The sequence below is a fragment of the Arthrobotrys flagrans genome (assembly GCF_004000055.1).
Source record: "Arthrobotrys flagrans strain CBS H-5679 chromosome Unknown unitig_1, whole genome shotgun sequence".
Taxonomy (NCBI): domain Eukaryota; kingdom Fungi; phylum Ascomycota; class Orbiliomycetes; order Orbiliales; family Orbiliaceae; genus Arthrobotrys; species Arthrobotrys flagrans.
Window position 1 is genome coordinate 2251958 of NW_027137556.1, and position 27431 is coordinate 2279388.

A 27431-nucleotide genomic window follows, 5' to 3' on the forward strand; every position below is an offset into this window, starting at 1 on the left:
TACTTAAATATTAATGCCGGTTATGAGACATGTTTCTTGGTTTTTTTTGGCCACGTTAGAGAATGAAGTTTCGAGGATGTTCAATATATGTTGTATTTTGGAAAGTAATTGTGTTGGGCCTCTCGATATCTCAACTCGACGAACTAGGAAAGCGACTGGAGACCAGGAGAATGACTGACATGTGGAATAGTATATATCTAAACAAATTCCGAGCGCTAAAATTCACAAGTTACATGAAATCTATTATACAAAGAACCGAATAAAGCCCGAGGGAATATATACAATGAAAAGAGAGTAAATGCTAAACAATCAGATCAAGATCTGAGCGTCCTCAAGTTCTTCTAACATACCAGGACGACTGAGTCTCATATCCGTACCGAGGAACGGGTCTTCATTTCTCCACGGCCAGAATTCATACGCTTGCGCGAGTGCTACCAGCTCTTCGACTGATACGTGTACGCCAGGTTTGTCGGCGAGATCCGGGAACTTCTTTAATGATTCTTCAGTCTCTAACATCTGCTCGGCACCTTCTCCGACCTTGGATAGCACATTCCGCATCGGGGTATTGCGAGACAAGAATGATGATGTGAGAAAAAGGTTGAAGAACTTCCAAGGCTCGGAGTCCGGTACATCTCCTCTCAAATATGGTAATGTGAGTTTTGGTGTGAAGTCTAGAAGGGTGGTTTGGGCCCACCGCAACGGTGGCCAAAACTCCTCAGGCTCAAAAACAACTGGCGGTGGATCTCGGGGCATGGAGATAAATGTGAGCTGTTTAGCATATTTGACACCTGTTGCAGCGTCTTGCTTGTTTGGAGTGTGGTCCGGTCGGTTCCAGACGTCCATTCTGAAGAAGAACCGATGATCTGCCCAGGTATAGAACGGCGGTGGAGACGCGAGCTCCCGGAGATCTGTAAAGGCTTCGACCATGACTGCTGCACGGTTCCTCCTGCCGAAAGTCCTCGGAAGATACCGGGCTACCATTTCCTCGTCAACCCAGAGCAGGAATTTAATCCGGCCATACCTAAAGACCCAAGTTTTCTGTGCTATAGCGTCGAGGATCTGGGCCATGAACCGGTCACCTTTAACTTCTTTGTGAAGCATGCCTGTGATGAGAAGGGTCTTGTTTACCCCCTTTTCAAACGGAACTTTCGCTGGGTTTATCTTTCGATCATTGACGAGGTCGTCGAATGTTTTCCAGTTGTAGAAGTCTTTTTGGATGATTTCAAATGAACGATCTGTACAGGTGCGTTGAAGGAAAGGGACAAAATCCGGCTCATGTTCGAGCAGGATATGTTTCGATGGCTTTATAGCTTTGTTAAGCTCCCGAGAAAACAGCCCATATCCAGGATTGAAATCAAGAACTTCGCATCCCTCGTATTCCGAAAAATCAAATCTCTCGAATACGTCCGCACATTTTTTTTCGCCGATGACAAGGGATTTTTCTGTTGGTGGTCTAGGTTGCGGTATTCCTGATTCTATCAGAGCTGCAACTGTGGGAGCGGAGTCTTGTATTTTCTTCGGGCTTGCTAATCTCCATTTCTCTTCTCCAGATTCAGTCATTTTTGTGGTTCCATCCCATTTATTTTTTTTTCGTTTTTCTTTAGATAACGCTTCTCTGTGCCGGGTATTTCCTCCACGGGTCTTCTTTGGCACTATGGGCTGCCCTTCATCGTCCAGTAGATACTCCCATTCCCGATCCCCTTCCGCCTCCTCCATCTCCATTTTTCGATTTGCAAGGAATTCTCTCGCAACGCGAGTAAGTTCACTAATTTCGTACGCCTTGGGGCCGGTTGGTCGGTTAAGCTGCTTCTTGACCAGTTTGACGACGATTTCTTCCTGGAGCGGCGTCTTCCTTTTTTGCTTCTTCCCATCTTTACTTATTCCATACTCAGCAATGTCCAGTCGTCTTTGACGCCTCGCTTCTTTCACCAGTTCTTCCCGCGCCTGTCTGAGTTCCTTATCTTCCCTCTCTTCCTCACTAAAGAACAACTTGGCTCTACCGGGTCTCAGGTAAACCTTCTTTTCGACTCCTTGGTCTATTATGATCTTGCTAGGTAGTTCCGGGCCATATTTTTTCGGCCGTCCGGGTTCTGAGTCTCCGTATTCTGGTTCGTCAAAAAAGTCATCAACTTCAGGAACGCCTGTCTCGATCTCATGTTTGGGGATCCCGAATACAAGCTCCGACAGAGGAACACCTGCGCAATATGCCATCTTGACCTTCTGGGCGGTAGTGGGATACTTGGGCCCAATAAGCTTAGGCCTGCCAAAAGGTTTCGGGACTTTAGGCGCTTCAGGCCCGATTTCTTTGGGCCTGTTCTTGCTTCCAAACCTCCGCCCTCTTTTCTTTGGCCTCCCGACGCCCCGTCTTTTAACCACCTTGGGAACTTTTTCCTTTTCGGGCACAAGAGGTCTTATACGAGGACGCCCAGGTGGCCTTCTCATGGGTTTCATAAAAACCGTTGGTTCTTCGTAAAGCTTCTCATATTCTTCTTTGAAGTTTTCAGACATCGGGAATTCCGCTGCTTTGATCGCAGCTTCTCTTTCAGCAGCCTTTTTCCTTTCCTTCTCCAGCCGCACTAAAGCATTTTCCTCCGGGGTCTTCCTAGGCCTTCCGCGACGTTTAGGGGTTTCAACACTAACGGGTATTGTCGAGGCATCGGTACTAACGGGTATTGTCGAGGCATTGGTAGTTTTTATCTCGTCGGCAGCGGTATAATAATTTTGTGGTCTCCGTTGGCATGGAACAATTGGGGCGACGGCCGCCTGAAAGGAGTGTCTACCGAGCAGCCCTCTGTCGGTTACAATCGCCCTGAGGCGTGCGGCTGCTCTCATCTGGAGGCGCAATGAGGGGTATATTAGTTTCCTAGGATCAAATGCCGTATATTGTTGGTAAATAATTGTTGAAGCGTAGTGTAGCTCTCAAATTTCGACAGCTGAAGGTTAAAGAGAAGAAAAAAGTTTTGAGTGAAACAGCGCCTCAGGAACAAGTTTGTGCGAAAAAGTATATCGATAAGCCACACAACGCAAGCACCCCACCATGTGCTGACTTAGTCAGCATCTGCAGTACATTGAATTCAAGAATAAAATGAAGAATTTATGTCTGGAATGGAAAATTAAAGGGAAAATATGGAGTGAATGGAGCTTCGAAAAGTAGTCGGAATCCATTGAGTGGGGGTTTAAAAAAGAGAAGCTGGCCTACCCGCTTTAGAATCGCTGGAGAGGGAACCGGGACCAATTTTGAAACGGCAAGTTATCGACAGGGCCAGACGCAGCATGCCGTTCTACCCATCCCCAGGCAATGCAGTAATGCTTCGCCAACAGAACCCACTCTTCACGCTCGTCGAGAAGTTCCAATCTATCGATACGCTCTTTCTCTTTCGAGTCTATCCATTCGTCGTGGATAAAGTTGACATCGCAGGCTCCCATACCGGTGTTAAACCCTAGAACCTTCATTCGCTCCCTTTGTCTCTCTAATGTTGAGTATCGCTGTAATGTCCTTAGAACAATGCCCCTTTGTGATAGGTTTCTGATCATGACCTTGCCAAAAGAATCGTCGCCCCCGATCGGTTCGTATAAAACGATTCCTACTCCATTTGAGGTTGATTCCGAGGCTTGCCCGAACGAGCTTGTGATCCACCGAAAGATATCATCCGCTTCGTTGGGGGACAAGTATATCAAACAACACTCCGAGATGAACAGAGTAGGTAGTGCAGAATCGATTCCAGCTGGAAGAGAGACTCCAGGCTTTAGTGTTCTGAGGTCGATTGGGTGTATGTAGTAACAAGGTGAACGGAGAGATCCAGCTCTGGTATCAACTTGGAACCCTGGCGCACTGGTGGTATTTTCGGGAGAACCAACTTGACCAAATTCCGATATTATTGCCGCAAGCTCCTTATGTCTCTGAATTGCTGCGATCTTACGACTGGTGACCTGGGGAAAGTCGAATTCGTGATAGAGCAGGCGGAGAGACTCGTCCGCAGCTAGTCGGAAGAACCTTGTATCCGAACCTGCACCGAGAGATATGATCTGTTTCTTGCCCTGAAAGGGTCGCGATAGAAAGCTTTCAACAATTTGGTCAATAGCTGTTGTTCTGATGTAAGTTCCTTTTGGTGGTGATACGATACAATCAGCCACCCTTGCCCATCAAATACAATGCTAATGCATAAAGCAAACACATCAAGATGTTCACCTCTTTATTCACCTCGGTTTATTAAAGGATATCTTCTATCCCTCGGTGTCGCAACATCGAGAAACATCTCTGCATATGGGTCCGTTAAATAGCCTGTCTGAATCGCACTGCACCGCGACACTAGCGCGTCCATATCGGTCTGTTGAACCGTTCTATCCTTTTCGGCACTTGATGCCGGGGCAGCCATGGACGGCGTCGCGAACCGAGTCGGAATCGCCATTAGGTCGAGACGGGTGTATCTGATGCTATTGAGGCTGAGCTAGGTTAGAGAGGTGTAGATGCTGGATTCTGGGGAGAGTTCAAAATTTGGGAGAAATAAGGCGAAGGTCAAGGTTGGTGACCGAGCCCCTCTTTCGGTCACAATGTTAAAACCCCACAGCATAGGCAAAGGGCAAAGCGTGCGATTTACCCAACTAATTTTGAGCCTGCTCAACCTTCAACCTGTCTACCTGCTTAAGTACTTAGATACTTGAGTAAGTACCTATTTAAATTATAAATAGTGTTAAAAATTCCTCCCCGATTTACTACATCATTTGCTTTGCTGTAGAAAGTATTTATATTTCCGATGGCGGTGCGTGTGCAACACATGCATGCCCATTTGACGTCACACGTCCAAGCTTATAGTCTTGGGACTAGACACCGCCCATATAACTCTTCGAAATTGAGACTAATCTCGCCATGATTATTCATATGGACCTATAGGAACGGGAATGGATTAAAAAATACCCTATGCATCATATTTTACTCGGAATATATAAAATACAGTATTGTTGTTAGTAATCTTATACCATGGAAATTGAAAGCCTCCCAAGAATTCAACAAAACCATCTCATGATAAGCCTTCGAAGCAAATAATATTATCCAGGTAGTCCGCCTCAGATGCTTGCTTCGTTATATACAAACTACTAGTAGTGATATATACCAAGTACCTACGCATTAGTTGTAAATATAGTCTAGTTCCAAGCTATAAATATATAAAATTCATAAGGTTTTGCTAGCTATAATAACTGAACATCACTTGCTGTAGCCAAATTACACAATTGGAACTCAGACAGGAACTTTTAGTGGCTACTCCACATTATATGCATATTAGTAAAAGATCATATTTTACCTGTACGATACCTATCTTTGTGGATCGATCGAAGGGATCTGAATACAGTGCTGCATTATTTGTAGTAATATTAGATCAATATTATTGTCAATTTGACACCAGTCTCGGCCTCCTTCTTCTTCCTCTAGACCTATCTCTTCCCCAAACCAAAGCCACCTTCCATACCATATATACTCTGCCTCTCAAAGCTCGATCTCGCTGAAGCGATCTCAAATGGCGCCACCAACCCATCAAGTCACATCGAGAGAAAGATTATGGGACAGTCCTCCTGTACTTATATTCTGAGCTCCCAGATGGGACTATCAGCATCCTCACAAATGTTATCGGGCTGTCTGAGGTTCTCAAATCCACAATATCGGAAACACTGGGCAAGAGTACGGGTCATTCAACAACCTCTTCGAATAGCCGAGATAGTAAGATACCGCGACCAGGTCTGGGTACGAGACAAAAGATACCGCCAATGAAGCCCTATCCAGATGAAGTCATAGGTTCAAATCCCATCCGGACGCTTACCTACTGATGGCAAAAGAGATGGGATATAACGAGGCGATACAACGTACCGGAAAGTAAATGGCTCAGAGGACCGGGTTAGGTGCCCCACGGGGTTCCTTAATTATCCTGCTGCCATCGTCTTTACAACGACCACTAGCGCGACCCTAGTGAGCACGTCTTTCATCCACAACCGGGACCAGAACTCTCCTCTAAGGTCGGGTTCCAACCAATTGTGCCAAAGCCAGCCCAACCTATCCAAAGCGGGCAGGTTGGGCCAGATCCAGAGCTGTCGCCCGAGGCTGGTTCCTAGCAAGGATCGACCCAACTTATTCAAAGCGGACAGATAACTCGGTCCCTACCACCCATTCATCACTACTATCACAACTATTAGTATCACCACTCCCACACTCATCTGTGTCCCCGTGGACGGGTTTACCATCACCCCCCGTTACTATCGTCGTCTCTCTACGATGCTATTACATATACCGTCAGCATTTGCGACGCCCGCTAGAGGGAACACAGTGGAAGTATGTACGTGCCGTAGGAACAACGATCCACCTCTTCTTCTTATTGCTTTTTTATTTGTTCTTGTTTTTATTCTCTTTGTAGATATTCGTTACCTTCTATTTTTCTTCTTAATCATTAATATAATACCCATTCTCGACCCGTTACTGAAATTCTTTTTCAAACTCATATTGACCCAACTACTTCCCTGAGCGGAGATTATTATTATTATAAACTTGATGAGTTTGTAGCGTTCTTCGTCGACAGTGTCTACCGGCTTCCGAGCTGTATACTCGTAGGTCTGGTCTCTTAAATATCAAGGAGTGTGATTCCAATAAGAAACGTGTTGTAATCTGTTGGATTGTGATTCAGAGCAAGAACGTATATGCTGCAGGAACTCGAACGATTGCAATGATTTTGGTGTTTCCGAACAAGAATTCGCACTTGGCAATAGGTAGATAGATATTTTCTTGTTTCAATATTCGTAATACTGAAGAGGCTAACTAGGAGAGGATCTCCAAGACTAATGATCCTCAAGTTACTTATAAAAAAAAAAAGCTAGGATAGTCACCGGATACGTATACAAGTAGCCGTCGACCACGATCTTTTGAAGGCAGCAATGCCTACTGTGCTCTGTACGTATAAAAGGCTGAACGGTGCTAAGCTAAGACTGCATGTTATCGGTATAACACGAGCAGCTTCAGCCCTATCAACGGAAAAATCCTACCGATAAAGTCTGGAAACGAGAAGAAAGGCCGGGCACGTGGAGAAAACCGTCGTCTTCTAAATCTAAATTTAACTGGTGGTGAGCCTGGCGCATGTCATCGGTGCCAAGATCCACACCAAAAAGGTACCCACGAGGCAAAGTGCTGGTACTCGGCCAGCGACACCGACAGGAAACTGTACTCGGAAGATACCTGCGAGGCGTGGCGAGGGTATCGAGGATATCATACCACGGTGGGCGACTTTGGCCTCTGGCTTCCCATCGTCTGGTCTGGCTGTGCAGCTGCGACAGTTGATCCCTGCGCAGTGGGCATTGAACTGCGCATACGACTGACTGCCAAACCCCCGGGTACCGTCGAGGAGCTCGAGGAGTTCGAGACCTGCATTGTACCGCATTACACTGCACTGCACTGCAGCCTTCGACGATCGAAATCTCCAATCGTCGTTATCTTTAAAAAGCCGTTGCGCTTCTTCTGCTTGCCGCAGTCTGGAATGAAAGTCACTTGCTGGATATACCCGGTCCACTTAGGCATCAACACGAAACCGCAGCGAAGAAGGAGCCGACATCCAAACTCCTTGGTCGCATGCATGCCATCGATTCGCTAATTAGTGATAATTTCTGGCCTGGCTGCTGCTGCATTATATTAATATTGTCCCGTGGATTCCAGGACATAATTATCCTTACCAGACGGCCCGCGGTCTCGGACTTTCCCTCTCAGCTGGCACTATCCCGTTATCTTGAATGGACTATGACCCTTCCCGTTAAATCTCTTGCTACTCTATCGCTATCGAAATCATAACGACTTGGTTAGTGGCACAAGGAGACCTTGATTCATGCCTTCAACACGGCAACTATGGAGACACCTGAAGTAGAGACCAAGTTAGAGGAACAGCAGTTCTGGGATGGTACGACATCCGCAAATTTAAACCTTTCACCATGGTTATCCTGGCTTACCCCTGCTTCAACTAGAACTGGACGTCATTCTTAATACACCATGCCCGACTCAGCACCAAATCGACGTACAATTACGATCCTATCTTCAACTAATATCGACTTATCGAGGTCCGTTGGGAGACGCTTTTGCAAAGAAACCCGAATTTCAACTAACAGCAAAGTCACATGATCAGATGATTATCTTCAATCCGAGTATGACATGGTCAAGTGTGGATTTCGACTTATCGATTCGAAGATATTTGACGAGCATAAGACATATGTTCGGCGGCGCTTCGTGGGACGATTTTTGAAGGTATCTTTTCCTTGGTCTTCTTCTCCCTCCAAATTAATATTGACAAGCTTTAGGAACCTTCGAACTCAGCAAGGCTTCACGTTATAACGGCTACTCTCCTCTACGATGGAATCGACAATCCGAAAACATTCGAACTCATGTTGGAGCAGAACGCCTTCGCGAGACTTATCGACCTGATTTGGAAAGATGTCCCCAGATTGAACTTTGGTTTCCACAAACTTTTACTGGAAGTATTCTACGAAATGTGTCGGATTCAAAAGTTGAGAAACCAAGATTTGGGTAAGAATCCAACACTTTACGGGTAGCATTTAGTGCGACCTTGATCTAACAAAAACCACGGGGGCTAGAAATTCTACAAGATGAATTTATAAAACACCTCTTGGAGCAAGTCGAAGAGGGCCAGGGTGACCCAGACGATCCATATAACTATGCTATCATCAAAGTTTTGGTAAAGAAAAAAGTCGTTTCTCTTGGGATAATGAGATTCTAACGACGATTATAGCTCGTACTAAATGAACAATATATGCTCTCCGAGCTTGGGATACGGGATGACACACCACCTCCCACGAACAGGGTTGTCAAAGTCCTCTCTTTTAACGGACCGGACTTCAAAACTTTTGGAGAGAACATTATTCTTCTACTTAATCGAGAAAGTATGTTTGTAACCCGTCTATATGGAATAGCAACAGAATACTAATCATAGTTATTTAGCTGAGACCCCGACCCAACTATTAATATTGAAGCTCTTATTCCTGCTCTTCACAACGAGCAGAACGTATGAGTACTTTTACACTAATGATTTATGTGTTCTCGTCGATGTCATTATACGCAGCTTAGCCGACCTACCCGAGGAAGAGAATACAGTAAGGCCTTCCTCCCTAATCATTCACCCGATATATCTTTCTTTAACGTACATTCTAGCTCCGACATATGTATCTCCGAGTCTTCCACCCGCTCCTTTCGCACACTCAACTCCGCCACCCACCTCACTACAAACGTGCGGAGATCATTAAACTTCTCAACCAATTATCCAACGTTCGGTCCCAACATTTCTCCCCCGCGGATCCGACAACCCTTCGTTTGGTCTCCCGTTGTAACAAAGTAGATTGGCTCAGCGACTCACCAACAGAAGAAAACGCCCATGAACTTGCAAGGCAATATTTAGGAATGAGCTTGCATGATGTTGGAAGTAGCATGTCAGTGGTAGAGGTTGCCGCTGTCAAAGAGAAAGCTCCGACGAAACCTGGGTCTAAAAAGAAGGAAAGAGGTGCGCCGCCACCTCCTCCGCCGGGTCGAGTTCGGGGGGTTTGGGGAGGGTTGGAAAAGGCACCGGCTCCCGAGGTACATATTGAGCCTCCTAAATGCGAGCCTAAGAAAAGTTCACCATTGGCGAATGGTAGCTTGAGGAGAAGGGGACCGCCGCCGCCAATCCCATCTGCTCGATCTGTTCATGCGGTTAAGGTAGGAGTGGCTACCGATTCCTAGCTTCTACCTTGTTAACCGTACCCCCCAATTCCATCTCGAACATTGGACTTGTTCCTTCATTCACACATAGCGATTTTACCGCAAACTTTATCCGATAGCCACCGTTCCCTCCCTCCCCATCCGATCCACCCTTCATTTCATGTATCTACTTCCACAACTCCGCCGGGGTCTCTTTTTTGTCCTCGAAACTTTTTTTTAGCGAATTTGCAAATTTGATGGTTTCTTCTCCCACTTTGCTACCATCACCAGTCGTACTGTTGTTCGTTATGAGCACAACTTCTTTTTAAGTTTTTCTTTTTGGTGATGGCGTTCTTGTTCTTGATAGCTTGCACTGCTGCTTCGCAATTGGAAAATGCAATTTTTGCAATTGTATATCTTACAATGGGGAGTTTTGCTCTACACCAAGCACTGTGCATAACGGGGTATTTGGCGCTACAAATGTACACATGCATGTATGCTATTCCTTTTATCTCTTTTTCGCAAAGCTTCTCACCATATTAGAGGTATCCGCTACGTAGCCTCGTACCCAGACGCCGGTTCGCCACAAGTATCACTACACGATAGTTCTCTCGGATAAAATCCCGAGTGATTCGATTAACAAATTTTTTTTTTAGCATTGCTCAAAGTGCATATCGAGGGACGCAGCCTTCTACTCCCCAATCGACCGGCGCCAGGAATGATAATATGAGTATCTGTTATACAAAAACAAATAACCCACCAAAAGAAACGATACGATCTCGTATACAGACCAAAACGATCAAACCGCTCCCCCTACAAAGTCCTAACGCTCTGCATAACCCACGCATTCCCCTCCAACCGTTCTTTCCACTCCCCCTCCACAAGCCCCTTCATGACCTTCGTCATCTCCTTCGCCTCCATCTTCTCCCCCCCACTACCACCTTCGATCCTCTTCTTCCATTCGATCAACAACTCCTTCAACAATCTACTCCCCTCCGCGATCTCTTCCTTCGAAAACCTATCGCTCATAGCATCCCTATCATGTTTCCCCTTAAAATCCTCCAACTCATCCGCCTTCCTTTTCGCCATATTCACCACCTTCTGCGGGAACCTCACCAATTCCGCCACGTGAATTCCAAAACTTTGATCGCATACCCCTTCGGAGACTTTGTAAAGCAACGTCACTTCCCTTTTCCTCTCCCCGTCGTTACCATCTTTATCCCCCACGTGAGCTACAACGTGTAAGTTTTTGACGGCGGGGTATTCCTCCACCAATGCCGTTAATTCGTGAAAATGCGTAGCAAACATTGCAAAACATTTGATCTGTTTTACGATATACTCGCTTATGGCCCAGGCCAGCCCGAACCCATCGTAAGTACTAGTACCCCTCCCCAACTCATCGATAATAATCAAACTCTCACGAGTCGCGCTCTTCAATATCGTTGCTGTCTCCAACATTTCCGCCATAAAAGTACTGACACCCTTGAGTTGACTATCACTCGCCCCTACACGGGCAAGTATACAATCGAATATCGTGAGTTCGGCTTCGGAACAAGGCACAAAACATCCTGCCTGTGCCATTAAAGCTATCACCCCTATTTGTCGGATATACGTCGATTTACCACCCATATTCGGTCCCGTGATAATCAGAAACTCGCTAGAATCCCTAACAAGTTCGACATCATTCGTGATGAATTGAATATCATCCTGCATTTCCATACACGGATGTCGAGCTTCCTTGAGAATCGTGTTACCTTCTCCGCGAGGGTGCATTGTGGGACGGACGTAGGGCGACGGGGCGTGGACTGAGACATGGGCAAAGCTGACGATAACGTCGAGGTGTGCGAGGACGGCGGCGAGGTTTTCGAATACGGGACAGTAAGAGGATGCGACGTTGACGACTTCTTGCACGAGACCGGTTTGGGTGCGGTTGTAGTTTTGAGTGTATTGGTCGAAGTCGCGGCGGAGGGATGAGAGTTTGTCGGTGGTGAAGTAGACACCGTTCTTTTGGGTTGAGATTTCTCTGTAGTGGCGGTTGTTACGGATGGAGCCGGCTTCCTGTAGAACTCATTAGTTATCCCAGCGAAAGAACAGAATAGAAAGGGGGGGTAAGAGGTAGGAGGGGTCTTACGTTTCTCGTAAGCCGGAAACACCACCCATGAACCCTATGATTCTCCAAAAACAACTTTTTATCCATCTCCTGTCCCAAATCATTACTAACACTCCTATGTTCCTTCCCCAAATCCCTCTGCAAAGCATCCAATTTCGTCCTAATAGTCCTCAAACTATCATCAAACTCCGGTTTGATGATATACTCATGATTCTCCAACGCCTCCAAATCAACCGTCGTCTCAACCATCTCCTCCAACTTTGCCAACTGCACTTGAAACTCCTTCAACTTTCTCGTATACACTTCATCCAAGGGGTCCTTGTATTTCTCGTCCATGACCCCTTCCAAAGTCCCAATGAAACCGGGGAGTTTGATAACTAACATGTAAGCCCTAACCACATCCTCCAAATTCGCCATATTTCTTTGAAACTTCTTCGCAAGACGGTACAGATCCGGTACGGATCGCAAATGTTCTTCTTGCATCGTCTGTCGCAATTCAGTGTCTTCGACAAAGGCTTCGACGAGCACATGCCGTTTCTCGATTTCCTCCAACGACATTAACGGCTGTTTCAACCATTGTGCTAGCAACCTCGTCCCCACCGCCGTCTTGCATTTATTCAACAATCCATAGACGGACATATTCTTCGACCCATCTCTCGGTCCGGGCATCAAATTTAACGCCTTCAGCGCCGAAGCATCGAGCTTCATATACTCCGCCAGATCATGTTGGTACAGTCTATACTGTCCGAAATTCAGTTGATCGGACATCAGCCCTAGATATCTAATCAAGGCTGAAGCAGCACCCATGGCTACTTTGAGGTCCGCTTGTGGGAGAGATCCGACTGCGACGTCGTCCTTGAGGAGACGGGTAAGATCTTGTTCGACATCCTTGCCGGCGAAGTCCGAGGATTTCTTGTCGGTGATGACGACGCCGCAGCGGTCGATTATCGAGCGGAGTTTTGTGTTTTCGACATCCTTTTTGGAGTCGTTGGTTTGGATGATGCATTCTTTGACGCCTAGTTGGATTAATAGAGACTGCACCGACAAAAAATCAGCCAACGTTCGGAAAAATAGAAGAAGGAAGAAGTAGCATACCTCGAAATTCGAATACAAATCATTATCCACAAACTCACTAACCCCCAACTCCCTAACGCTAGCATCCGCAAAAGCAACACCCACAACCCTCTGCTCCACCTTCGCGGAAACCTTCACGGCAAGAACGATGGGACTGGAATCCAATTGTCCGGCTATATCCTCTTCCACATCTTGTAAATTCCCCGGCGAAGCTTGTTTGACTATCTCCCAATTATTCCTCCCCTTTTGCGACCCCCAGATTTCAATTTTCTTGCCTTGTTGGAAGAGAGCTTCGCGGAGAAAATTGCGGAAGACGGTGACGGAGAGGGTACAGGATTGGAGGGTGCTTTTGCCGCCTCCGAGGGATTTTAGGACGGAGTTGGTTTTGTAGACCTGTATCGTCCGTAGGTCAGCAATGGTTTTAGGTATTGAAATTCAGGGGTGCGTGGTGTAACGAACATGTTGAGCTACGAATTGAGCGTCTTCGCCATGAACGGTGTAGAAATCGGAACGTTCGAAAACCCGGATTGTATTGCTGTCTTTGGCGGGTAATCTATTAAACGTCGAGATGAAACCATGTTCATCGTCGACTTTGAGTTCCGGCCGCGAAGCCATAATTTCTGTCCAAAATTTCAGTGAGCTCGCGAGCTCGAGGAACTTGGGCAAGCTGGCAAAGAAAGCAAAGAAAGAAAGAAGGAGAACTTTTGAGTGTTGATTTCGAAGGATAAGCTGAAGGAAAGAGAAATTGGGAGGTGGAGTTTAATCGGTATCGTTAGAGAGGGATGCTGATTCTAAATCTCGAGGTTTTTCGAAGGAAAGGAGTCGTGAAGCTTCAAGGACAGAAAGGGACCCAACAACCTGGGTCTCAGTCGCGTCCAAAGCCACGCGCTCGCTTAACCCGGGCCTGGCAACAGGTCATGTGTTGATAAGAGTATCTTCGCCTGCAGATTCCTCATTGTACGATATAATTTGATTGCGACTACATAGTCAAGGGGACCTAGGTGTATAGATATTTCAACGGCTATTGGCTACGGATTCACAGCGCAAGATAGGTCGGATTGTGGAAGATCCAGGAGGTCAATCCCAAGCGAGAGGATTGACACAGGTAGGCAGGTCTTCCATTGATAGGAACGAGGAGACTAGACTAATGGTACACTAATCTACCGCTATGTAGAGCTCAAAAAAGGACAGAAACTCGTGATGGAATGGTCCTTTCTTTCCCAACAGAGAAAGATACTTGAAAAGGGAGAGAGAGAAGGTCCCACGAGAGTCCCCGAAAGATATTGAATCCTAATCATACCTAGGCAGACCAAAAAAATTGAGCGAATGAATGAATGGAGAGTGTGTGTTAAGAGCAAGTGGCGATGTGAGGCGAGGGTTAAGCCGTTTTTTGACCAACTCATAGAGATAATTCATCCTTGCCATCCAAGCCCTTGCAGTTCCTTGCGAACTGACTCTTCAGTATTGATCTTTTTGATTTGGGTATCCTCCAACTTTTCACCGCCAGCGAACCTCATCTTAAGGTCCTCGATAGCTCGAAGTTTCTTGAGCAAGCTTCGTTGTTTCTTCTCTTCGGGTGTTCCGCCGCCCGGTGTGACCGGTGTCATCGGGCTGGTAATCTCAACCTCAGGTGGCGGTGGAACCGGCAGACGGAGTCGCGGATGCTGTGGCCCCCCGTTTCCGGCGGGGCCAACCGGAGCGGCCGAATTGGTTGGCTCTCCTCCGTCTTGGTTTCCGCCGTCTTCTTTCTTCTTACGTTGAGATCGTTGGCGTTGAGGGTGGCCACCGGCAGGGGCGGGAGATCGATGTCTGGGATGGTGCTCCTTAAGCGCCTGTCCGAGCGATCCAGATCCCTCCCGGTGGTGTCCATTCCCGCCGGGGCCCCCCTGACGGGGCGGTCCTCTGCTTCGGCTGCGGGTTCTGCTATGATCCCGTCGACCACCCTTGTTGGGGGCATTGCCGGGTGCAAGCGTTTGTCCGTTAGTCGAAGATTCGCCTTGTCCGCTCTCTCCGTTCGCAGCAGCCTCCGCGGCCTGTGCCTCCTTGGCCTTCTTAGCAGCCTCGCGTTTCTTTTTGTTCTTAAGAGCGCTTTTGCTGAGCCCCTCGCCGTCCTTGCCGGCTCCGGATCCTTCCAAGCTGACTCCTCCACCGGGTGCTGCACCTGGAACCGCCGCAGGTGTGGCACCGGGTACCTCGCGTTTACGAGGTTTTCCAAAGCCATTGGCGCTTTCGGAGGCTCCGTTGCCAAACAATACGCTGCTTCCGGCGACGTGAGCGACCCCACCTTCGTCTTCGCGCTTAAAATGAAGCGGGGTTGCTGATCCACGTGCGTGCGGCGGGCGATACGCACCCGCTGGTTTCGCCGGAGTCGCAGATTTGTGACCGACGGCCGAACTGTGCGGGGCCGGCGGGGGTGGTAAAGTAGCACCGATTGGGAATTTGCTTGCATCTTGCGGTCTCCACCGAACCTATCACTCCAAGTTAGCACCCTGCTGTAATTCACGATGGCAATACCATCCACCCGTAACTCACATCGTAGAGCTCCGTCATTTCCTCGGTGTACATTAGATCACCCGATGTTGCATACCAAACCTTCACACCGTTATCGACTCTCAATCGCGGACTCGTCGTAGCCGTCAAAATATGCTTCCCATCGGGACTCCAACGACAAACGGTAGCATTGCTAGCCTCGAAGGTAGCAACTTTGCGCATGCCATTGATCCGGTCGTAGATATCCATCTGTCCCTGCAAGTTACCGAATCCAGCAACGAGCAGCAGCCGACCCTGGGGGTTGAATAGGACGGTGTTTCGAGGAGCGAGTGGGAGGCTGGTGACCGGATTTGCTTTCGCATCGAAGAACGTGGTTTTCGCCGGCATGTATCCGTAAACGACAACGAATTCCTGGGAGCTAGGGGACCAAGTAAAGTCGGAAATAGGGCCCTCCTTATCTGTACCATCCACGTTAGCATCCCAAAGGTAAAGCGAACCTCGTATCCACCCAGGGAATAGTACCTAGAGTAACCCTGGCATCGACATTCGCCGTCACGTTCATCAGATACAAATTCGTTTCCCCGTAGTAGTTCTTGCCGGTCTTGTCGACTTCGGTCTGACTGAGGAACAATACAGCGGTACCCGCATTGTTCCAATTGAACTGAATCTTATCCGCCTTGAAGAACGACTTCTGCATCAACGGCGCCGAGAAGTTGGGAACCGCGTAGACGGCTGCTTTGGCAGGACGACCTCCTTTCTCGGGGACGAAAATGGCGACGTGGTAGTTTTCTCCCGGGGAGAGCTGGAATTCGGTAACTCCTTCCACCCGCAAGTGTTCCCAAACCGTGTTCATGTTGGCGGTTTCGTAGAAGGCAATCTCGTTCGTGGTGGCTCGCGCGCAGTACTTCTCGTCGTAGGTGTACTGGATGCTCCTATTGCAGTCGTCAGTATTCGGAAAACCGAGCAGATGCGAGACGTGCGGTCATACGAAGCGGATACAGCCTTCTGAACGAAAGAAACGGCCAATTCACCGTTTTCCGTCCGCCAAACCTTCAGATTCTTAGCGGCGTTTCCATCCTCGAGTTTACCTAATCCCCAGATTCACGGTTAGCGAGATGTATTCTTCGAGGAGGCTATTATATCTTACAGGCGACATACTAGGCCGTTCCCATGTAGTGATAAAACTTCCTCTGGGGGAGAATTCTAGTTCGTGTACGGATGGCGTAGGAAGAGCCAGATGTACCAAACCGGTATTCGCATCAATGAGGGTAACACTATAAAATATCGAGTCAGAACAAAGCCATATCAATCAGACGAGAAGCAGTCAACGGACTTTTCAGCAGAAGCGTAAGCAAAGTATCGACCGTCGGGAGAGTATGTACAACATCGAAGAGTACCCTCGGGTCTAAATATGATCCATGTCAGCTAATTCAAAAAATTCGCGTCAGTTGGAAGATATTCCATACCTGCTGAAACCGGATAACGCTTCGTACTCGGGGAAACCTTCCGTGAGCCCAATTGTTTTTTGGGTACGGTCTGTAGATCGATAACGTACGGCGGTTAGCTTGAGCGGGAACCAACAAGCGGAATAGGAAGCAACCGGAACTAACAGGCAAATTGTGTCAAGGACATGGTTATACGTTGAAACGATAGCACGCGTGCAAGATGGTTGTTGTCTGTCTTGGTCTGGCTCAGAAGCTCTGGATGTATTCGATCAAAGGAAGAGTAGAGAGATGGTAGAGTCGAAGAAAGAGGCGGTGGGTGGAGCGAAGTAGTACCGAACTACCCAAGAACCACAGCTACGTAAGGCCTGGTAGTTGAGCAGCAGAGGCGAGTGATCAAAGACGAGGGTCGGTAAGCAATTGGAACTGCAGGGCACTCCGATTCGATACTCTGAGGCTCGAGTCCGTTTGATTGATTACTCCTGTCGTTTATGCACGGAATGTGTGGGTCGGCCGGTCAGATTAAAAAAAAAAAAGTAGCAATGCCACACTCTATCTCAACCGTGACGGACGGAAGAAAATTAAAAATAAAAAAAAAGAACCCTTGGTTGCCTTCCAAAGCAAAAAGGATAATTTTTTTGTATTCCAGATGAGGAGACGAGAGGGAGCTGAGAGCCGGGGAGCTGAGAATCGAGAGCAAGAGTTTTGTCGAGGTCTGGACCGAGACTTTTGGATAATCGTGGTATCGCCAAATGGTGGGATGGTTCAAGCTAGGCTTTTCTGGTCGAGCAGCAGAAGAACACTTCACCAAAATGATGTTGAAAAAATTTTGCAGTTTTGGGGAGACAGCAAAGTTCCTTTCAGCTGCTGAAATTTTTCCGGAAGCGGGCGCCACGCTACTACTCAATATTGCGAGAGAATAGTCAGAGGAGGGGTTTTCGTTCGAGTTTTAAAAGGATATTCTTTCGATGCGAGAGGAAATCCTTGAAAGGTTGACGTTTTAGCTGAAAGTATTTTTCAGGGACACGGATCGAACGAAGCTTGTCGAGAGGCTAGCTGCTGGGTATGCGAGTAAACCGCGTACCGCCGGTAGCTCGATAAGCCAAGACGGTGCTTTCAACCCACGACAGAACGAGGCAGACGCAAAACAGGCAAGCAAGCAGCCAAGGCGCACGCGTGGACAACCAGTCGACGATGACAAGGAAGAGCGGAAGCCAAAGGAAGAGAGGCGAAAGGGAACGGGGTGGAACGGGCGAGCGTTGAAGGGAGGAAGGGAAGGGAAGAGAAGAGAAGAGAAGGCAGAAGACAGGAAGAGATCAATCAGTTTGGTTAGCTAGGTGGGTAGTTAACGATTAACGGGGGCCTGCCAAGACAGGGCAGAGACCGACTGACTGACTGCCAGTACGGTGCAGAGAATCTCAAAAAAAAATAGAATTCAAATGGCAAAAGCCAGTCCCGTGAGACTACTCTGCTCGAAGTCATTACATGTCCCAGTCTAACCTCACGGACGACATGTAGCGTCGAGCAAAGTCAGGTGGCCTATGTTACGGTGGGAGCAGAGCAGTGGCGACCGAATTCTAGACCCGGCCACCGCCCCCCCTGTCAGGCAGAGGAACACAGCAGAAATCCAGCCGGGAACTGCGACGGGAGGTCCTGTTGTGCGCCTGCATGTGCCGCCAACGTTACGTCTAAATATTCCCGAAATCCAGGCCACCCGGTCAGTGCACCACCTCTAAAATGCTCCGTATCCGAATATCACCTATAATCGCTGAAGTACTTCCTTGTACCGACGAGATACGCTAGGTAAGAGCGCTATCCGGCGCTAACAGAAGGGGACTCGTATGCACGGCACGTTTCTTGTTATTTTTAGCCTTCCGTATTGATCTTTGACCAAAGCTCAAAGGTTTAACGTTCCGTAAAACATCTCCACCGTTTTAACCCCTCAATGCATACAACAGGATGGAGACCGTTAACAACCGCTGCTATCGGACAAATAAAATATAGAAAAACCAATACATATGTTTTGTTCGAATGGTAACTTCGCAGAAGAATAAACAGCAGCAGTGAAAATGAAAATGAAAAAGATGAATCAAAAGTAACCGGCCGGCTAAAAAAATGACCAACAGTCGTGCAGGTAATTAAGCAACGATAGGAAACGGAAAAGAAAACCTCCCTACACGTAGCCATGTTGATTCGCTCCGGAAAACGCCCCCGCAATGAAAAAAATGAAAATAGTAGTATGTAAATATGAAAGGGGTGCTACGATTAAAGCTCAGAGGGCGCGAAAACGTAATAGAGCATGACAATGAAAAAATAGAACGTATCCTCCAAAAACAAAACATACGGAAAAGATCTAGAAAATAAGGGCGTAGAAAGGGTCCGTCCTCAATACGAGTCCCATCTCGACGTATGTATTATCCGGCCGCGACCGTCTACTGGATCCGAAGGTCGTGTATCTTAAACCTCAACTTGTCGACCTCGCAAACGTGGCCCGGCCGGATAGCATCCGTATAGACATCAGGGCTAGAATGGGGATGGAACAATCCCTTGTCCGTGCAATTCTTGATCGTCTTGAGTCCTCCAGGGTCGGTCAATCGGAAAACACCATATCTGTCACAAAGGTTAGCATGTTTTCACCAAACAACATATACAATATAGGATACTTACGATGGCTCATGGTTCGGAGCGCAAACAATCGCAATGCACTCCGGTAACATCATTTGGAACCCATAATGTGTATGCAAGTCCACAGAGCTCATGAAGCATGTCTGCGTCGGATGCGTATGGATCCATCCCAGAACCATCAAGTCCTCTCGATCGATATAATCAAACAAAGCCGCCTCATCCGTCATATTACAAGTATCCGAGGTCGACTCCTGTTGTGGTATAACGAGCCTGTTGACGAAAAGGGCATTATCCCTAAGAAATCCGGCGAGTATACCGCAAGTTTCGAGATTTCTCCTTGTATTTCGATCGGCAATCGCGAGGAACTCTGATCTTAAATCCTTCGGAATGAATATCGTTCGCAATGGATCTCCTCGTTCGGTGTACGCCACGCATTCGAACGTATGTTTCCGTTTCGGTTTCTCCGGTGACTCCGCCGTAGGACCGGGCCTGTGCGGGAACGAAGTAGTCACGGAAGGCGTAGGCGGCATTCTGTCTTTCATCGGCCGGGGAGGAGGACCCATCGGTGCTCTCGGAGCGGTGTAATTGGGATCGAAATCATCCTTGATCTTCGGAGGAAGGGTTGGCTGGCGGTCAATCGAATGTCGGTACTGTTCGAGCTTTGAAGGGTTTGCAAAATCGTCGATATTCGGCATTCGGGTCTGGATTCCAGGATACGGCACTCGCTTCGGAACCACGGGGTACTCCGTACGGGCCTTGGTATCCAATAGCGGGTACGGCATCGACACCGGCCGTGGTGTTACTTTGGCCTCCAAAGCCTTCAAGGTTCCCAAACCTCCTTTGTCCTTCTCCTTTTCTTTCTCCTTCTCCTCTCGTTTCGACTGCCCGGGCTGCAGGGCTAGCGGTACCGGCGTTTGGGTCCGCAGCTGTAGTTCCTGCAACCTCTTCTGCAAATCAAACTCCTCCTCCTGTTTCTTCCACGAAATTCTTCTACTCCCGACTGACTCCGTCGGTGTCGGAACAGCGGGCTCATAATTCCATCCATGTTCTTCAAAGTGTTCTTTCGGTGTGAAAGCCGGGTGTAAGCTTGGCGGTGTGCTCGAGCTATGCGAAGTCTGTATGCTAAGCCTCCTTCCCATCCTCTCCAGTTCTCCCGGTCGCCCTCTACTACTCTGTGTGTCCGAAAAGTAGGAACCTCTGCCGTCAACCGCGTGTCCGAATTGTCCGTACGCCGACGTGGAACTATTCGAAGATATCGATGATCCCCGACTCCGCCGTTGTTGTCGTAGCAGAGCTTGTTCTTCCTGTTCCCTTTGTAGTTGCCGTTGTCGCTCCCGCTGGTAGGCTTCGTATCTGGCATTGATATTCCCTTTAAGTTCCCCCATTCGCTCTGCTATCGCTGGGCATTTCTATAAAAAAAAAAAGCCAGCAAATCCGAACAGTCAGCCCCTAAAGCTGTTGTTGCGGGGGTGGTATTAGAAAGACTCGGATGTACCGTATTCATATCCACCAACATTTTCTCATATCGAGGTTCTCGGGCTTGCGGGTGGGACGGTAGATGCGTAACTATCAGGCTGTCCGGGGAATTAGCACCTTGTCAGAGTTCGGAACCCTCGTGTCCGAGGGTAGATTTCGCGGATACCAAATATACGTACTCCATATGTCGCATATATAGTAAGAAAGCTTGCTCTTCGTTACCTTCTTTGAAGTAGGTGTCCGCCTAGTAGAAAAAGAGGAGAGAGAGAGAGAGAGAGTCAAAAACCGATATTGTAATCCCCGAGCCGATGGAGAAGAAGAAGGAGAACAACAAACCTCCCGTAGAAGTGTAGATGCGGTTCGGAGCCATGTTGATAGAGATATTTGTGAGCTGTATTCATAATCCGTAGCTCGCCGCGCGATTTCCTTGGACGGCACCGGTGGAGCGGGAGACGATCCGTGGAATACGGCCCTGCTCATCGTGTATGACTATTCGGAAATAGGGATTCGAGAAGGAGAAGGGCGTTCGTTGGAAGGATGTGAGTGGTTTCGAGCTGTCGAGACAATGCAGATGGAGCTTAACTAAACCGTGGATCGATATGGGGAGAGGACGAACAAGCCGAGTCCAAACGTTCTGGGCTTGGAGGATGGAAATGTTGACAACAAAAGATAAGGGCGGGGTTTCGACCAAACGAAAAGGAGTCCAAAACAACTGAAATCGCGAGGATGCTTATTCTAAAGGAGAGTATAAAGTATGGATGGAGGTTTAACAAGGACACGGACCCGTCTACACCGTGCGAAGGATTCAAGAGGGGCTCAGATATATCATAGCTGCGGGTGGTTTTGTAGGGAAGGATGAAGCATCAGCGCATGACAGACAACAAGGCACCACCGACTTTGGTGGTTTGTTTAACAATCGGTATTGTCCGGCCAGGACAGGATACTACAAGACGTTGCTTGTTTGGGATCTGTTCGCGAGCAGCTGATTGAACAGAGCTGGCAAGCTTGATTTTAATGACGACGCCGGGTGTGAATTGCCCCACGTTGGCCAGCTGGTTTGGCTGGGAACCGCCAGCCCAAATTCCTAGCCTGGCGGACCGAACGCAGCCGATCAATCGATTGATTGGGCTTCAAAGCATTGTTATCGAATTGACGATGGCTGGTTTCTAAATGCGACGTGAAAGGTGATACATGTGAGGCCGGAATTTAGAAGACTAATAAATACGTGTAATGTTGGATTGATATAGTGAAATAAAATGTGATCTGAAATCTCCATCGCATTCGGCATGCGGTTTCTAGGTATACCGGTAGGTACGATGCATGCACCACAATGTCTATCATGCATAAACGATGCAATGAGGTCCGACAGCGTTCACAAGTCATCATGCTATATTGGCTCGTCGTGCTGTCCTGGTACCTCCTGGCTACGATGTGCAGAAACCCACCCCTCCACAATGTTCGCCGCAACGTTCTTGCCTGACAAACTCATCGTCTCCATGCAGCTAATAAAGGCCTTTTTTCCAGACTAGCATGTTAGCATCGTAAACTTACAACGTGGCAATTTCCTTTCTCTCTCTCTCTCTTTTTTTTTTTTGTTTTGGGCACTTACCTCCATACCGGCTGTGTACCAAACTCCAAAGTCAAGCTGTGCTTCCTGGAATACGGACCTGGGCTCTTCGGCGGGATATGCTTGCCACTACAGTATCCTCTCGGTTAGTATTTCGTGCACCGATTGGAAGATGTCTTGGGGAAGAGAAACATACGAGTTTCCTATGCGACCAAGACAGAGCATTCTTAGTATCCTTGGGCAGCCCCATCATTTCATAAATCTGCTCATCGCTCCAAGGCTCCGGCGAAAAGACCTTATACAAATATTCCCTCCTCTTCACCCCACTCTCCAACTTCCTCTCCAAAGTCCTCAAGATATTCACACTCCAAAACTTCGCCGGTCCGACCGAACGATAATGCGGATCGTACCCTTCCGGAGTCGTCGTAAGAATCATATCCGGAACGAGATCCTTATCAGAATTGAAATATTTCGGAGAAAGTCGGTATGGAGATGCGAATAATGTGACATGCAAGTTTACGTATTTGATTTCTTCGGGGGGTGGGATGGATTTGGATGTGATGTTACTGAATTGCCATGGTGTTGCAATGATGACTTCGTCGTATTCGTCTTTGAAGGATTGAGACTCAGAGCCGTCCAGCTTTTTCAGTGCGTTAACCGTCCATGTGTGTTTGTCTTGAACCCTTTCGATGTTTGTAACTCGGGTTTCCAGGTGCACACCGGCCTTTGAAGTTTGAACCATTTTGTCGAAGATACGCCAGTTTCCTCCGGTAATTGCCATGGCGCCGTCGGTAGACATTGCAACCATTGTTTCGAGGCCATGGATATGTCCAAGGTTGGAAGCATAGTTGACTCTAGTCGACGCTTGAATCAATTCCGTCGTAAACGGTGGGTTGATATTATTCGCTTTCAGGAAGTCCTAGGATAGATTTGCATTAGCATCTCGAATCTTTCAAATATAAGCCAGCAAGAGAATAACATACAAACCCAGTACTCGTAGTAGCGGGTAAAAGATCCAGTTCGTAAGCAATCGTAGAGAGTGACTTCCACGGAAACACCGGTGCCTCATACATCTTGAGGAAATTCCCAACCGTCTGCTTGACTAGATTCCGTGTCCTAAGTGGCGACAGCCCGTATTTCCATACCAGCTTGATAGTCTCCCACCACCCTCCGCCGCTAATGGTTATCACAAACTTCGTTCCATCCCATCTATACCATTCCACCGTAGTCAGTATCCATTTTCTAAACAGTAAATGACGCAGAGAACTCACACTCCGAGCTCATCCGCCCCATCCGTACTCCCAGTATCGTAATCCGCAATCGGTAGATCAAACAACTTTGCAGCATCAAACATATTCTTATTCACTTGAACAAAAATCGACCCTCCCAGCTCAACGGGTTCTTCCGGGTCATCGTACGCAAGAACCGTAGTCGTCCTTCCACCGATATAATTATTACTTTCGTAAATCGTAATGTTGACCCTAAAATCATGTTTTTCGGCGTACTCCTGTAGAAAGTACGCTGCTGACGAACCCGCTGCTCCGGCACCTGGTGGTTTATTGCAATCAATTCGTTGGTTACTTATTCACGCACGCGTTATTCGAATTAAGGAGAAGTCAATCGAAATATACCAATAACAGCAACCCTCCTCGCAGCTTGAGGTTCCGTCAGCACAAACGGCTGTTGGCCTCCAGGTCCTAATACCGACGCATGTCCCGGTAGGAGAAAGTATGTAGTACAGATCAATCCTGCAACAGAGGCTACAACAACGCGAGATGCTCGCGAGAACATCTTTGGAGGATCGAAGGGTTTAGATTCGCTCGGATTCGTAACTGCCGTTATGATTCGGAGTTGGCGAACGGGGAGGTAAGAATGGAGAAGGATGGATGATTTCCTTCCGGGTTAAGCATCCCTCGTTTACATAATATTATCTACGGATTGTGATAGGGATAGCTGGGAATTTATGGCTGGAGGGCCCGGTCTGGTCTGACGGGCTGACATGACACAATGCTGAAATAATGCAGGCGGAAGCTAGCGAGCCGATCTGGACAGGGGTTGGTGACGATTCGGACGGAACTTTATGTCGTTATGGCTTCTTAAATTAAGAAACCTGACCTCGAACTTCCGGCCCTCCAACAAATTCCGGATACGCAGATGCAACGTAATGTAACACTAGATTTGCAATATCAACACCGAGGCTGTGAGACGTATCTCATTTCGAACTCTGTAGGCTGTACCGAGACTTCTCTCGAGGGGAGCCGAGGTTCTGGCTGCACAATATGATCGGTTGCACCAAAGCCCTCCCGGCTTCCGCACGTTGACAATCGGACCGATCGATATTTGCAATCGATCAGTTTAGTCGCAAGTCATGGGCAAAAAAATCTCAAGAAGCATTCAAGTTTATTAATGCTCTGGGAAACTGTGCGCAATATTTGCTTGGTGAAGTGAACCCTGGCTCGGACAGGGATGCAGGTTAACTTTAGTCACCCCCACAAACACGTCTTCCCCACAAGCTTCCAGGCAACGCGTCTCCCACCTGGCTACCATTGACCGCTTGAGAATGACAGAACCTCACGCAACACTGGAAACCCCCCAAAAAAAAACAACCCTCCCCACCGATACCTCTCAGCATCTACCCTGGTCTCGGAGCCTTCGCCTGCCCAAGCCCCTATGGGACAGCTTTAATTGGTCCCTTCGCGGTAGTCCTTTGGACCGACCCACCTATCAAAGAACCCACCGACCTTTCATTGCCAAAGCAAACCCTTCAGCCCATCCACACGTTCCTGTCTAGAGGCCCTCGACGCCCTTCAGGCCAATGTACTCGGGAGGACCCAACCGTCCGAGTAACGGCCGGACCAACGTTAACAAGCCGTTCAAATCACCTGTTATCTCGAACACACCCAGAAAAGAGCGGCCCAAGATATTTCGATTGCTGGATGACATTGAAGATAGCGATGAGGAAGACCGGTCCGAAGAAGACCGACCCAATGAAGTGATAAATCTCATCAGCCCAGAGAAAGTTTCTAAGCCTGCTAAGCTGGGATCCGAGGTCACAGCCTCTTCCACATCGGAATCTAAACCTACCAGCCAGGCATCACCTAAAGACGGCTATGAAATTGAAGAAGTAGAAGAAGAAGAGAAGGAAGAGAAGGTATCCAGAGGAACAGACGTACGTGGAAAGAGGGGCAGGTTTGCTACGCGGCAACAGCGGGAGACTTCACAGTACCTTGAGAGGAAGAAGACAGAGCGCGAAGCTGCTGCAGAGACTAAAAAAAGTGCTCTAAGGATCCCCCCTCTGCCGAAGCACTGAAGAGGCACCGTACGTATAACAAACCTTAGTTTGGGAATAATTAAGCAGCTAACACTTTATTATAGTCGAAAAGTACGATCCAGTGAAAATCGAGAAGGAGAGCCCCAAGCCAAGCCCCCAGAAGAGCATAGGGGCAATACGAGAAAGATATAGCGGCCGTAGGTTTCATCATATCGATTCTGAAGCGGTGTCTAGCTAACTCGCCACAAGTTCTTAAAAGAAACGGCCTGACCTTGGATCCGAAGTTTATATCACTCTTGGATGACAGGTTTGATAGAGAAGAGCCCAATTCCGACCCCGGTTCGGATTCAGACAATTCACTGTCTTCAGCTTCCAGTAAGAAGAGAAAGCGCAGATCTAGTGACTCTGATTCTGCACCGAAGGAAACCGAAGCGTCGAAATCACCAAAGCAAAAGAAGGCGAAACCAGGTCCCAAGGAGTACCGATGCCCCATGTGCAATGAGGAGGTATCAAAGCAACTCTACGAATCGTATCTCCCCGATCTGGAAAAGAAATATAAAATCGATCTCAGGCGAAAGTTCCACAAATCACACAAGTTGGCGAAGGTGCACAAGAAGGTCAGCGAATTGGATATTCCAGAAATCGACTGGGAAACTCTAGAGGAACGATGTAAAAAGCACTTCCCGTACCTGTCTGATATCATGGCTCGCAAGACAAAGAGTCATTTCAGAGATCTTTCTGAAAAATTCAACAAGATGAAGCTCAAGGATAAAAGCAGGGTCGAGGCAATGTTTGATGATGGAAATTGGGAAAAGACATTCCCTGGCTACTACGGCCCTCGTGGTAGTGAAATAATGTGAGTCTCACGGAATCATACATTGAAAGTATATATCGGGGGCTCTGCTAACGGGATTTTGTTTTTCTTATTCCAGGGGCGATGCGATTAGCAATAACAAGTTAATAATGTCGGCTTTGAAGGAACTGAGCGCAGCCAAGGATATCACGACCATCCGTGGTGGAGCCGGGTCCTACATCCAGAGTATTCTCATCCCAGAGCTCGGGACTCGACTGATAATGGATGATTTTGGAATGGCCGACGATGAGATCGACAGGGGACGCGAGCTGATGGAAAATACCATCGACATCGGGCTACTCCTCAATCATGGGGAGGAAGATGGTAATGATGTTACGGGTGTGGATGATGGAATGGAATGGTGGTGGAAAGAACAGGAGGCTCTACGGCAACAAGAAGAAGAGACCGAACCATCTCAGTCCCAGACCCCGATTTATATCGAAGCATCTGTCGATGAATAGTTCTTAACAACTTTTCGAATAATCTGTTTACGGAAGTAGCTAGTACCGTGCACTTAAATACTCAAGTCGATACTCGCTAAGTAGGTACTACTAAATCCACAAAGCGACGCGACTACGCATTCAGTGTTAGGGTTGGTCCTTTTGGAATAGCCTCCTCTCGGATAAACTATCCTTGGTGGCCCAATTGAATATAAAGGGTGCCATAAATTCTCCTGGACCCCTACGGACCTGTATCTCGTCATCGTATATTCACCGATACCAAGTACTATATACCCAGTCGGGCCAATTCTTTTCCCTCCAAAACGACAAATACACCTTCTATTGTAAGTTTCGGCTAAAATTACATTAGTGCC

At 47.8% G+C, this 27431-nt stretch overlaps 8 protein-coding genes across 8 annotated transcripts; 2 read left to right on the top strand and 6 right to left on the bottom strand.

Annotated features, from left to right (window-relative positions):
- Positions 1 to 309: 309 nt before the first annotated feature.
- On the bottom strand, positions 310 to 2832 carry DFL_008682 (uncharacterized protein; the record flags this gene model as incomplete). Its single annotated transcript, XM_067638448.1, has 1 exon — positions 310 to 2832. The coding sequence occupies one exon, from the start codon at positions 2830 to 2832 to the stop codon at positions 310 to 312; it is 2523 nt and encodes an 840-aa protein (XP_067486335.1).
- A 372-nt stretch (positions 2833 to 3204) lies between these two features.
- DFL_008683 (uncharacterized protein) lies at positions 3205 to 4409 on the bottom strand (the record flags this gene model as incomplete). Its single annotated transcript, XM_067638449.1, has 2 exons — positions 3205 to 4103; positions 4202 to 4409. 2 exons carry the CDS (start codon positions 4407 to 4409, stop codon positions 3205 to 3207), a joined length of 1107 nt encoding a protein of 368 aa, XP_067486336.1.
- A 3464-nt stretch (positions 4410 to 7873) lies between these two features.
- Positions 7874 to 9751, top strand: DFL_008684 (uncharacterized protein; the record flags this gene model as incomplete). The annotated part of the gene is made up of 8 exons (XM_067638450.1): positions 7874 to 7925; positions 7990 to 8082; positions 8148 to 8266; positions 8320 to 8545; positions 8614 to 8714; positions 8769 to 8919; positions 8978 to 9129; positions 9188 to 9751. The coding sequence occupies 8 exons, from the start codon at positions 7874 to 7876 to the stop codon at positions 9749 to 9751; spliced, it is 1458 nt and encodes a 485-aa protein (XP_067486337.1).
- Positions 9752 to 10522: 771 nt separating this feature from the next.
- On the bottom strand, positions 10523 to 13508 carry DFL_008685 (uncharacterized protein; the record flags this gene model as incomplete). The annotated part of the gene is made up of 4 exons (XM_067638451.1): positions 10523 to 11767; positions 11841 to 12854; positions 12915 to 13286; positions 13353 to 13508. The coding sequence occupies 4 exons, from the start codon at positions 13506 to 13508 to the stop codon at positions 10523 to 10525; spliced, it is 2787 nt and encodes a 928-aa protein (XP_067486338.1).
- Positions 13509 to 14305: 797 nt separating this feature from the next.
- DFL_008686 (uncharacterized protein) lies at positions 14306 to 17015 on the bottom strand (the record flags this gene model as incomplete). Its single annotated transcript, XM_067638452.1, has 8 exons — positions 14306 to 15361; positions 15426 to 15841; positions 15906 to 16315; positions 16372 to 16471; positions 16542 to 16657; positions 16717 to 16788; positions 16850 to 16919; positions 16994 to 17015. 8 exons carry the CDS (start codon positions 17013 to 17015, stop codon positions 14306 to 14308), a joined length of 2262 nt encoding a protein of 753 aa, XP_067486339.1.
- Positions 17016 to 19257: 2242 nt separating this feature from the next.
- On the bottom strand, positions 19258 to 21406 carry DFL_008687 (uncharacterized protein; the record flags this gene model as incomplete). Its single annotated transcript, XM_067638453.1, has 5 exons — positions 19258 to 19435; positions 19493 to 20859; positions 20946 to 21024; positions 21106 to 21170; positions 21263 to 21406. 5 exons carry the CDS (start codon positions 21404 to 21406, stop codon positions 19258 to 19260), a joined length of 1833 nt encoding a protein of 610 aa, XP_067486340.1.
- A 907-nt stretch (positions 21407 to 22313) lies between these two features.
- DFL_008688 (uncharacterized protein) lies at positions 22314 to 24284 on the bottom strand (the record flags this gene model as incomplete). The annotated part of the gene is made up of 6 exons (XM_067638454.1): positions 22314 to 22439; positions 22536 to 22622; positions 22690 to 23412; positions 23477 to 23702; positions 23765 to 24041; positions 24125 to 24284. The coding sequence occupies 6 exons, from the start codon at positions 24282 to 24284 to the stop codon at positions 22314 to 22316; spliced, it is 1599 nt and encodes a 532-aa protein (XP_067486341.1).
- A 1024-nt stretch (positions 24285 to 25308) lies between these two features.
- Positions 25309 to 27078, top strand: DFL_008689 (uncharacterized protein; the record flags this gene model as incomplete). Its single annotated transcript, XM_067638455.1, has 5 exons — positions 25309 to 25662; positions 25779 to 25812; positions 25869 to 25961; positions 26014 to 26620; positions 26697 to 27078. The coding sequence occupies 5 exons, from the start codon at positions 25309 to 25311 to the stop codon at positions 27076 to 27078; spliced, it is 1470 nt and encodes a 489-aa protein (XP_067486342.1).
- Positions 27079 to 27431: the final 353 nt, after the last annotated feature.